This window comes from Chiloscyllium plagiosum, unplaced genomic scaffold, assembly GCF_037043375.1.
Source record: "Chiloscyllium plagiosum isolate Xiang-an unplaced genomic scaffold, Cpla_swu_hap1 HiC_scaffold_3, whole genome shotgun sequence".
NCBI lineage: Eukaryota > Metazoa > Chordata > Chondrichthyes > Orectolobiformes > Hemiscylliidae > Chiloscyllium > Chiloscyllium plagiosum.
In genome coordinates, this window is record NW_028270141.1 from 24,184,192 (window position 1) to 24,197,337 (window position 13,146).

Below are 13,146 nucleotides of genomic sequence, written 5' to 3' on the forward strand. Positions count from 1 at the left end.
GTTCCGGAGCCCTGAGGTCATGTTGCAGTTGTATAAGACTCAGGTGCGGCCGCATCTGGAGTATTGTGTGCATTTTTGGTCACCATACTATAGGAAGGATGTGGAGGCACTGGAACGGGTGTAGAGGAGGTTTACCAGGATGTTGCCTGGTATGGTAGGAAGATCGTATGAGGAAAGGCTGAGGCACTTGGGGCTGTTTTCATTGGAGAAAAGAAGGTTTAGGGGTGACTTGATAGAGGTGTACAAGATGATTAGGGGTTTAGATAGAGTTAACCATGAGAACCTTTTTCCACGTATGGAGTCAGCTATTATGAGGGGGCATAGCTTTAAATTAAGGGGTAGTAGGTATAGGACAGATGTTAGGGGTAGATTCTTTACTCAGCGAGTCGTGAGTTCATGGAATGCCCTGCCTGTAGTAGTGGTGGACTCTCCCTCTTTATGGGCATTTAAACGGGCATTGGATAGGCATATGGAGGATAGTGGGCTAGTGTAGGTTAGGTGGGCTTGGATCGGCGCAACATCGAGGGCCAAAGGGCCTGTACTGCACTGTATTTTTCTATGTTCTATGTTCTATGTTCTATGATAGGATTCGCAACCCAACACACTATCTGGAGATATAATCATCAGTAACATGGAAACTCTCCCTAGTCTCCCACATCTGACAGGAAGAACTCATCACTCTACTAAAGACCATTTTTGCATCTTAACAATCTACTGATCAAGAAAATAGCACAGTCTTACTGTTCTCGAAGCACTGCTCCAGGCTAACTTAGTACATATGTTATATAGTTTTAAAGTTTAATCAAGAGACAGATCCCAATAAAACTTATAATAAAAAAAACCCATTCTACTCACTGCTGTAGATTTACATAGAAAAACAGAAAGGTTATACTTTAAAACTATCCACTTAACTGCTCCCCTGCTGTGGGCTCTCTGATACAGGTTTTTCTCCAAAGTTAGCTGTGAGTTTTGCTGCTTGTTTATTTTTCTTAGAATAAACTCCAATGTCCAGAGATACTTGAGACCAAACAGCAAAGACAGCAGCTGTACAGGTTACTACTGAGTCAGACAGCAGTGCTGGTTTCTTTCTCCATTTAATTCACTTCCAATGTGGTCACCACCTTTGTCTCCCTTCATCTTTTTTTCATGTGCTGTTGTTTTGATCTTTTTCCCCCCAAAGTTCCAAAGCACTGCAACAGCTTAGAAAACAGTAATTACTGCTCCTAGAATTCAAAGAAATCAGCTCCAACACTGAAAATACCTCAGAAAAGGAGCAACTCCTACAGCCACAACTTTTTCTCATCCTCTATTTTGGATTACCCAGAATCATTAATATATACAGAGGAACCTCAATTATCCAAAGGACACAGGTGGGGAGTATTTCATTTGGTTAATCGAATTCCAGATAATCGAATGCTGGATAATTCCAGATAATCGAATGCTGCAGGGCATTCCATGAACTAGTTTAGCCAAGCATCAGGGTCTTGCGATCTTGCTGGATAATCCAATATTCAGATAATCGACTGCTGGATAATTGATATTCCTCTTTATCAGGAAAAGCAAAGATCCCATTCTGACCTTTGGGAAACTCCACTACAAACTTTCGCCCAGCACAAAAATATCCATTGGCAATTGATCTCCTATCACTCAGCCAATTTTGTATCTTGTTTGCAACTTACCCTTACATAATCCATAACTTTCCTCATAAGTCTGTTGTGTGATGCTGTATCAAAAGCCTTCTGAGAGTCCATCACCAGTATTATTCTTATCAAGCCTTTTTGTTATCTTTTTAAAAAACTCCAACATTTAAACATGATTTCCCCTTTCCACGTGACTCTTTTTAATCAACCCACTTTTTTCTCTGTAATTACTAATTCTATCCTGAATAATTGCGTATGGTAGCTTCCCCTTCTTGAAGTTAAACTAACTGGCCTGTAATTGCTGGGCTTATCCTTACAAACTTTCTTGAACAAGACTTTAATATTTGCAATTTTACAATCTTCTGGCACCTCCTTCAAGTCTATGAAAAACTGAAATATTGTGGCCAACGCTCCTGCAATCTCCACTCTCACTTTCTGCAAAATCCTTGGATGCATCTCATCTGGTTCTGATTCCTTGTCAACTTTCAGGACAATTGTGTCCAACACTTCTGCCCTATTAGTTTTGAACCCTTCTAGTGACTGAGTTCAATTCTCTTTCACCACTGCCATGGTAGTGTCTCTATCTTTGATAAAGACAGATGCAAAGTATTAATTTAATATGTTAGCCATGCACCATGCCTCTAGGTCCTTCCCCCCCGCCTGCCCCCCCCCCCCCCCCCCCCCCCCACATCAGCCTTATTCCCCCCTTTAGTCCCCTTGTATGGATGTTTGAAGACTTGGAATAACTCGTTATGTTGGCTGCCAGTCTTTTCTCATAATTCCTCTTTGATTTTCTATTTGCTTTTTTCACCTCTCATCTGAACCTTCAATATTCTTCTCAATTTTATTTTTTAACCTGACATCATAGAAGTTAAGGTAAAGAAAAAAAAGTGTGCCTATCTACTTTGTCAACCAGTGAACTCTAGATTTGTTTGTGCTACCATTCCCATTTGAGATAAATATGCCTTGACTGGTAAACCCATCTCCTCTTTGAAGACAGTCCATTTTTCAGTCACTGTTTATCCTGCCAACCTCTGCTCCAGTCAATCCTGACTAATTCTGTACTTGGCCTATTCAAGTTGTTCTCCCCCAGTTGATTTTTCTCACTTGGGATAGTTGCATATCATTCTTTAACATTATTTCTGAACCTTACAATACAATGATTACTGACTCCCAAAATGTCCCAACCAACAACTGGTCTACTTGGTCCATCTCATTTCCAAGAACCAGGACAAACAGTGCATCATTTCTTGTTGGACTGGAAGCATACTGCTTTAGGAAGCTCTCCTGCATGCATTCCTGGCCCCTTCAATGCCCTGTAAACTACAAGTATCCCTGTCTGTGTTTGGGTAATTGAAGTGTACCATTATAATTACTCTATAATGTTGGCATCTCTCTGTAATTTCCCTTCAGATTTGCTCTCCTATATTCTTTCCACTTGTTTGTAGTCTATAGACTTCACCTTGTAAAGTAATTGTACCCTTTTTGTTCCTTACTTCCAGCCAAATTGATTATGTGTATGTGGACTCTCTGGAACATTCATTTTATCCAGCCCTGCAAAGCTCTCCTTACCCAAAACCTCTCTCCCATCTTCTTTGCTTGTCTTTCTGCCTTTTATAATACTTGATGAATGCTTATTAATACTTGTGAATCTACCTAGATTTAACACTAAGTTTTGCCCTTCCAGAGCCAGGTCTTTGTTATCGCTGCATGATCTAGAGATTATTACATATGAAAACCTGCTTGCTAACTTTCTACCGAGCTCACTCAATACTGATTACAGAATCACATCCCCCTTCCTACCTGTATCAATAGTAGCAACATGGACCACAACCTCTGGCTGTTTACCCTCTCCCAGAAGCAACACTGATACCAGATACCTCAGTCACTCTTACAAGTTGACTCAGAGGCATTTGTGCCTTTCAAAAAAAAGAGCTATGGGGAATGTGCGAAGGAATGAGATTAACTGGAAGACTCTGTCTGACAGGTACATGGCACAGATATGTTGCGCTGAAAGGCCTCAACCTGTACTGTGAAATTTTACCATCCTGTGTCTTTTATATTCCATGAGAAGTCAGGACATCACCAAGATAGGACTAGGTGTCCTGAGCTAGGTGTAAAAGTTAGGATAATTCTAACCACATTGATGGTGAATGAGTAAATATGGAGCGTGACTTTACAACAGATTTCAATAGAGGTCAGCAAACAAGGTCCTTTAGAATAAGTATTTTGCATTTTAAGTTAGTTTCCCAAAATGAACAGTGAATGATGGTTAATGAGACGAGAACCTAGGGGATTTTTACAACCTCCTAATTACAATGTATTTAGCTCAGTAGAAGAATTTTGCTTAATGGGAGCATTGTGATAAAAGCTATAATATGACATAGCTATAAATATGAAGGTCATAAGATTGCATGGCAAATAAATTCTAATGTTTATAAATGTGAGAAAATCCACTTTGGTAGCAAAAATGCAAAGGAAGATTCTTATCTAAGCTGTGATTGATTGGGAAAGGAGGAGGTGCAATGAGACTTGGGTGCCCTTGTACACCAGTTACTGAAAGAAAGAATGCAGGTGCAGCAGGACGTGAAGAAAGCAAGTGCAATGTTGGTCTTCATTGCAAGAGGATTTGAATGCAGGAGCAGGGATGTCTTGCAGCAGTTATACAGGGCATTAGTGAGACCACACCTTATGTATAATGTACAGTTTTGGTCTCCTTATCAGAGGAAGAATGATCTGGTTACAGAGGGAGTGCAACAAAGGTTTGCCAGGCTAATTCCTGGGATGGCAGAACTAATGTATGAAGGAAGATCAGATTGGCTAGGACTATATTTACCGGAGTTAAGTGGTTTGGTGGGGGTCTCCGAGAAACCTATAAAATTCTAACATGGTTAGAGAGGGTAAATGCAGCAAGTTTATTTCCAATGACCAGGGAGCTCAGAACCAGATGGATAAAGATACAAGATAAGCCATTTAGAACTGAGATGAGGAGAAATTTCCTCACCCAGAGAGTGGTGAGCCTATGGAATTCTCTGCCACAGAAAGCAGTTGAGGCCAAAACATTGAATTTTAGAGCTGAAGGGATTAAAGGACATGGAGCGAAAGCAGGAACAGGGGACTGAGTTGGATAATCAGCCATGGTCATATTGAATAGCAGAGTAGGCACAAAGGGCTAAATGGCCTACTCCTGCTCCTGTGTTCGATGTTTCTATGTTATGTCTGGGGGCTATCTCTTTAATTTACAACAAGAAAAAAGGAATGAAAGTCTCATTATATGTTCTGAATTCTGTTGAACAATATCTTTGGGTGGCTTGGTTGTTACAGGGAAGCCTAGGTTGTCATACTGGGAAGAAGGTGCAAATACATCTGTAAATAATGACCAGGTCTGAAGTGCTAGTGGTGAATAGACTTCCTCTCCAATGCATTTTAAGTTATTTTCCCAAAATGTACAGTGAATTAAGGTTAAGAGATCAGAGCCTAGGGGATTTTTACAACCTCCTAATTATAATGTATTAGGTTTCAGGAATTATAGGTTTTAGGAATGTCAGGTTTTGCACATAGTTAGACTGTAAACTGTCTGTTTAATTCCAAGATAAGAATTGAGGATCCACAGGATAGCTAATTCACATTTCTACCTGGATACAAGGCCTACATGGTTCACATGACCATGGGAGATGGTCTTTGAGAAGGGAAGAGTCCATTGCAAACCATTGTAGCATCGAGTTGCAGGGTTTTCCTAAGATATCCCTGAATCTCAGACTGGTCAGTCTGCAAGAATCTGGGAACCAGACAGCAGAGAATTAGAGATAGCCAGACTCTGTTGTTTAACACACAGAAAGATGATGGGAGCTTACGTTAAAGAGATCAAATTCCTGAGGAAATAAATAGGACTGAAAGATTCACCTAACTTTGACTTGGGGGGGAAATCCAGGATACCCTTTGCTGCAAAAGTCAGTTCAGGAATGGAAAAGAAAATAAAAGAAAGCTATCAGGAGCTAAGAATAATTTTAGATTGGTTCCTGACAAATGAAGTCACCCTGAAGGAACAGAATAACTTATAACCATAGAGGGGTTTTTTCCAGCACTTTTAAAAGTTAGATAGGGAAATTCTTTGCTGTAGTTATGATGCCAATAAAATAATGTTTACTTAATGTTGATCTGAGTTTTTTTGTTACAGCTAATATCTTAAAACCTGAAATTCCTCAGTTAATCATTTGTGATCCTTCCATCAGCCACTGATAATTCAAGATTCTTTCTAAAAATTATCAGTGTCATAAGAGTCATAGAGTCATAGGATCAAAGATTCATACAGTCAGACAGCATAGAAACAGACCCTTCAGACCATCCCGGCCATGCTGACCAAGTTTCCCAAACTAAACCAGTTCTACTTGTCCGCATTTGGCCCATGTCCTTCCAAACCTTTCCTATTCATGTAGCTACCCAAATGTCTGTTAAATGTTGTAACTATATCTGCATCTATAACTTCTGGCAGTTCATTCAAGATGTAAACCACCTTCTGTGTGAACAAGTTGCCCCTCAGGTCCCTTTTAAATCTTTCTCTTCTCACCTTAAAAATATGCCCCTAATTTTTAACTCCCCCATCCCAAGGAAAAGGCTTTGCTATTCACTTTATCGATGCCCCTCACAATTTCATAAACCCCTGCAAAGTCATCCCTCTACAGGGGCTGCAACAATTTCTACCAATGGTTTCATTTAGCAACCTTTGATGGTATTCTCAGTCATGAGTATGAGACTTTATACTAATGTACTAAAACATAAAGCTGGATAGCTGTCAGTTCTGGAAAAGCTCAATGCATCCATCAGCTTTAGGGGTACAATCCCCACCATTTGTGGCACAGAACTCATACAAATACATTTCTCCTCTTTGCTTGATAGCCATTTTAAAACTGCAACATTAATAAAATTGGTTTGAGTCAATTACTGATCTCATTGATGACCCAGTGAGGGCTGGAGGATGTAGCTTGTGTGCAAAACAATAATAGCTTTTGAAAAAATGCCTATGAAGGAAAAATACAAGGAAACAAAGCACTTCAACACACTCAACTCAAATGGCAAATTTGCTGAAGTGTCTAGCTTAATAAATTCATTTCTACTAATGTTAATTTAGCATCATCACAGAACTTTGTAAATCTCCAAAGCCAAGTCCCTTATTTATGCTGCAGTTCTTAGTCCTATCTCAGTATATTGAGCGCAACATATTTATAACAGACCATCTGTGGACACATGCACAGAAATCTGTCCCCTACACATTTTTTAATCCATGTTGCAGTATTAAAAATATTCCATTCAAAGTTTTCTGAGATTCCAGATAATCTCCTGGATTTCAAATGGTGGTTTTCTACTACAGACACAGAGCCTTCTATTTTTAATGTGCTCAGGAACCATACTTGGCTTGAATTTTAAAAGCATATCTGACATATAGCAGATTACTGTATACTTCTATTTAATTATGCAAAGTGTTGATTCTGCCCTTCGTAAACAGAGCAATTAAGACACTGACAGACATTTTTGAACTTAGCATTAATGCAAATGGCGAGTTGTTAGTGCTCTTTGGTTGATATAAGCACATGTTGCATCTCAAATTTGGATGTTTGAAATAAGTAAGTTTATGCCAAAGAACACTTGAATAATAAAATTAAACTAACAACTGCCAAGATGACATCCCCTGACAAGGTAAACCATGTGCATAATTACAAGAGCCAAAAAGATCTAGCCATGTTTAAATATTAGTGGAGTTCCCAGTGGTCCTGGAGGTATTCCTGTACAATACAAAAGGATAACAGTGCAGACATTGGAAATCTGAAACAAAAACAGCAAATGCTGACAGTGCTCAGTAGACCAAGCAGCATCTGTGAAGAGTTAAAGAGGTAACATTGCAGGTTTGTAATCTTCCATCAAAACTGGGAGAAGTTACAAATGCAATAAGTTTTGAAGGAGTTAAGGGGAGGATATTAGGAAAATGAATAAAAGAGAATCTACGTGATTAGGGAGACAGCAGGAGAGATTAATTGACAAAAGTATCCACGGAGTGCAAGGTCAAAGAGAGAGCCAATGACATAAATAATAAAAGATATGTTTGGAGGACATGTGCATGACAGGGTGCCGAACAGCTGTCATCCAAAGTTAAAGTGAAGAGAGAACCAAGGAGGAACAAAATAATAGTTGCTTCTTTCTCTAACATTGCTTTTTCTTCTCTCATTTCTTATTTCTTTTGCAGGTGCTGCCTGACCTGCTGACTATTCTCAGTATTTTCTTGCTTCATCTCACACAATGTTTTCCTTCCAGGTGAAAAGTTAAATTTAGTCACCCCTTTGATCTATTTTCATGTTGTATTTTTATAAAGAAATTCTCTTCTAATTTTACTCCACTGTGACTCACCCCAAAACTTCACCTTAGAAAAATTGTTAGTCTACAATTCAGTATTTACTTTCCTTCCTCTCATTCCCATCTCTTCATGCTCTCCTCCCTGAAACTTGTTTTACAGAAAAATCATAATTGTTGCAATTTCTCCCACTACTCTTCCAACCAGAAATAATGTTGTGAAGAAAATGAAGTTCAGCTTCACTGATCTTATTCACTCAGCTCAATTTCCAGGACCTGATCTGAAAGTTGCAAATCCCAGTACAATTTCAGTTCTACAAGTAATTGTAACTTTAGTCCTCCCTCGATCCTTTTTGAGTATTATTTTGGCTTTAGACTTCACAGGGAATTTAGTTCTAAGCTAAACTCGATTTAAAATAATAAAATAATTTGAGCCAACAACTAATCCCTCTCATTTTAGCCAACTTAAAGAATACTACTTTCCCCATACAATTTTCATTCTTTTGTGTGTGCAAATTACACAAAATAGATAGCAAACTGTGTAAACTAATATACCATGTGTATCTGTAATTGACTAATTTTCAAGAACCTCCAATGATGCTACAAAACTCTAGCGATATCAGAAAACAGAAGTATGTAATGTTGTCATGTTTTAACGAAATAAGGTAAGAATCTACCTTTGAACGGCTCCAGTGCGTAAGTGGACTTTCTCTGTGATCAAGGCAAGGACACGATTCCAGTCTTGGACAGTATATTTTGGTAGAAGCAATCTCACAGGGGGAATCAGCAGGTCTCCATTGGTAAAAATGCTGAAAAGAGGAAAATGTATAGATAAACATTCTTAATAGCTCATATTTTCTCCCATCATGAAAGGCAAATTTTACATTGAAACTAAAACTCAACATAAATGAGTAGAAGTCAAAACGTGTGGTGCTGGAAAAGCACAGCAGGTCAGGCAGCATCCGAGGAGCAAGAGAAACGATGTTTCAGGCATAAGCCCTTCATCAGACTTTTCTGCTGTGCTTCTCCAGTGCCACACTTTTTTGACTCTGATCTCCAGCACCTGCAGTGTTCACAGAAAGTGGGTACTCATAAATGAGTAGAATATGAGAAGGGGTTTCTCAATCAGGCAGCATCAATGGGAAAAGAGGAGTCAGTCAACATATCAGACCTTAAGACCTTCCCCCTGAGATGTAGGAGCAGAAGTCGGCTATTTGCCCATCAAGGCTGCTCCTGAATTCAATTAGATCATTGCTGATCTGATCATCCTCAACTCCACTTTCCTGCCTTTTCCCTGTACCCACTGATTCCCTGACGGATTAAGTATCTGCCTGTTTCGACTTTGAATATACTTAACAATCCAGCTTCTATAGCCAGCTGTGGTAAAGAATTCCATGGAGCCAATACATACTGGCTCACTGTCTTCAATTGGCAACCTCTTACTGTGAGATATGTCCTGTGGCCCCAGCACTGATTCCTGGGGCACTCCACTAATTACAGGGCATCGTCCTAAAAATGCATTCCTTAGCTCAATTCTGAACTTTCATCATAGCTACCTTTGCCAATTTGATTTCCACAATCTATATGAAGATTAAAATCATCCATGATGAATGAATTCACTTTTTCTCCTGATTTGTTCTCTGTCCTACAGAACAGCTACTCTTAAGAGGTCCTTTCGACTATGCCACCAATGTATTATTTCATACCTTTGCCCACATAGGTTCTGCATCATCTGACCCTCGATCATTTCGTACTAGCATACTTTTTCCATCTCGTACTAACAAAGCTACCTCGCTACTCTTTCCTTCCTACCTGTCCTTTTGACAAGTCATGTAACCCTTAATATTTAGTTCCCAGTTTTGGGCGACATGTAACCATGTCTCCATAATGGTTATAAGATCATACTCTGGAACCTCTATCGTTGCTATTAATTCATTTACTTTATTCTGAATACATGGACAGGAAGGCCGGGAGAGGAGCAAAATATAAAATCAAAGCAGCACAAGGGAAAGGGAGAACAGAAAGAAAAGAAATGCAGAGGAAAGCAAAAGGAAAGACCTGCAGTGGGATAAATTATTAAACAGCAGCCATGTTAGAAAAAAAGGGATAAAATGAGATACATGGCATCCTGTAGTGGAAAATTCAATGGAAACAGAAATAAAATCAGGAGTAAAAATGTAATGAGCTGCTGACTATACAACCTGTGATAGCCAATTGAGGGGTTTATGGTAACAGCCTCAGTAGTGGTCACAGTCACTAGTCATAAGAAACCTTGCCATTTTCAGAAACCCCTGCGGAACACAATACCTTCCTAATTAAATACCATTAGGGCCTCTTCCCCTTTAACAGTGGGGCTCTTGCCTCACTGGATAATTGGAGGGTCAGCAGCCCTTCAGTTCCAGCAATGTCACAGGGAGCAGTGACCACTGTGGGTACTGTGTGGGCCAGCCAGCACAGAGAGATGTCCAGAATCAAGGTACGATAATAGGGGGTATTAAGACGGTGAGGGGGAGGGCAGTCAATCATGAAGGAAAATGGGTGCTTCTCAGCAGGAGTTCCCTGTGTTGCTGGGAGTGGTGAGTTGAGCGGGGATGTCCTTCCATGATTTACAGGGTGCCCAAGGAAGGGTCCACCATGTTGAATAAGGTAATAGGTATCCAAGAGTTAATGTGATTTCCACCCAAGTTAGTCATGTCACACAGTCTTTCGGAGGATAACAAGGCAACCCAGCACAAGGTCCCGATGGAGAAAGTTATATCATCTCTGGTTCCTAATGATTGTAGTTATATTTCACAATTTAGTGTAACATGCACCTATTGCTATCATGCAATAAACTAAATTTCGTTATACAAGACAAGCGTCACTCCTTATCCTTTACATTCTACCACTGATTATTACACAGCTCCTTAGACTCAATGTAAGAGATTGGCAGCAATAAACTAACCCAAACACAAGCCTCTGTAGCCAGAACCCAATTCAACATGGTGATCAATGGTGGACACTGCTGCTGAAATATATCAATGTTACTACAGTAGAGAGAACAAATTTGATGAATCAGGAACATTTTTATGAAGACAAGTCAAATTATCACTTTAAGTAGACATAAGCAGACAGTCAGTCAGCAGCTTAAATTTGTAAATTGACTAACAATTCTCACTGGATATGGGAGCAGCAATGGACAAAATCGCCACACTCCAGAAGAAAACCTTTTGATCAGAGCTGGTAAGAGGTGTGGAAATAAACATTGTGGACTAGAAACAGAGTCAAAGCAGAGCACATTAGAAAAAGAAGAATTCTCTTTGGGCAGCAGACAAATACCTACCATCAGCATGCCCTCTTAGCAATCTACCTGCAAGATGGTTATTTACCTCAATGCTACACTTTGGAGTACAGCAGTGCCTTTCTTTTCATTTATTCATTTGTGGGATGTGGGCATCACTGGCTGGCCAGCATTTATTGCCCATCCCTAGTTGCCCTTGAGAATGTGGTGGTGAGCTGCCTTCTTGAACCACTGCAGTCCAGCTGCTGTGGGTTTACCAACAATGCCTTTTTGGAGGGAATTCCAGGAATTTGACCCAGCGACAGTGAAGGAACAACGATATATTTCCAAGTCAGGATGGTGAGTGACTTTGAGGGGAACTTGAAGGTGGTATATCCCATATATCTGCTGCTGTTGCCCTTCTAGATGGAAGTGGTCGTGGATTTGGAAGGTACTGCCTGGGGATCTTTGGTAAACTTCTTGCAGATAGTACACACTGCTGCTGCTGAGCATTGGTGCTGGAGGGAGTGGATGTTTGTGAATGTAATGCCAGCAAAGGGGGCTGCTTTGTCCTGGATGGTGTCAAGCTTCTTGAGTGTTACTGGGGATGCATTCATCCAGGGAGGTGGGGAGTATTCAATCACACTCCAGATTTGTGCCTTGTAGGTGATGGACAGCCTTAATGATTTCAGGAGGTGAGTTACCTGCCGCAGTATTCCTAGCCTCTGATCTGATCTTGGAGCTATTGTGTTTATGTGATGAGTCCAGTTGAATTTCTAATCAATAATAACTCCCACGATGTAGACAGTGGGGGATTCAGTGATGGTAACACCATTGAACGTCAAGGGTGGTGGCTAGATTGTCCCTTATTCATGATGGTCATAGCTTGGCATTTGTGTGGCACAAATATTACTTGCCACTTGTCAGCCCAAGCCTGGACACTGTCCAGATCTTGCTGTATTTAGACACAGACTGCTTCGGTATCTGAGGAGTCATGAATGGTGCTGAACATTGTGCAATCATCAGCAAACTTGCCCACTTCTGGCCTTATGATGGAGGGAAGGTCATTGATGAAGGAGCTGAAGATGGATGGATGGATACTACTCTGAGGAACTCCTGCAGAGATATTCTGGAGCTGAGATGACTGACCTCCAATAACCATGACCATCTTCCTACATGTCAGGTATGACTCTAACCACTGGAGAGTTTGCCCATTGATTCCAGCTTTGCTCGGGTTCCATGAGGCCATACTCAGTCATATGCAGCCTTGGTGTCAAGGACTGTCACTCTATCCTCCCCACTGAAATTCAGCTCTTTTGTTCATGTTTGAACCAAGGTTGCAATGAGGTCAGGAGCTGAGTGGCTCTGGCAGAACCCAGAGAGGGATATTGCTAAGATGGTGCTGTTTGATAGCACAGTTGATGGTACCTTCCATCAGTATAGGACATTCTTCGGCAATTTTCCACATTATCGGGTAGATGCTAGTGTTGTACATGTACTGGAACAGCTTGGGTAGGGGAGCGGCAAGTTCAGGAGCACAAGTCTTCAGTACTATTGCCAGAATGTTGTCAGGGCCCATAGGCCTTTGCAGTATCCAGTACCTCCAACTATTTCTTGATACCACATCGAATTGGCTGAAGACTGGTATCTGGAATGATGGGGACTACTGGAGGAGGCCAAAATGGATCATCCACTTGACAGTTCTGGCTGAGGATTGCTATGAAAGATTCAGCCTTCTCTTTTGCACTGATGTGCTGGTCTCGTCCATCATTGAGGATGGGGATATTTGTGTAGCCTCCTCCTTGGGTGAGTTGTTTAATCATCCACTACCATTCATGACTGATGTGGCAGGACTTGCAGACCTTAGATCTGATTCGTTGGTTATGAGAGCACTTCACTGTGTCT

At 40.6% G+C, this 13,146-nt stretch overlaps 1 protein-coding gene across 10 annotated transcripts in view; it reads right to left on the reverse strand.

Moving 5' to 3' along the window:
- dcdc2c (doublecortin domain containing 2C) overlaps positions 1 to 13,146 on the reverse strand; it is a 132,505-nt gene that overhangs the window by 85,703 nt on the left and 33,656 nt on the right. For all 10 annotated transcript variants that reach the window (XM_043678504.2, XM_043678520.2, XM_043678529.2 and 7 more), the window contains one exon: positions 8,660 to 8,791. In XM_043678504.2, coding sequence (XP_043534439.2) covers positions 8,660 to 8,791 — 132 coding nt within the window. The remainder of the gene's footprint in view (positions 1 to 8,659; positions 8,792 to 13,146) is intronic.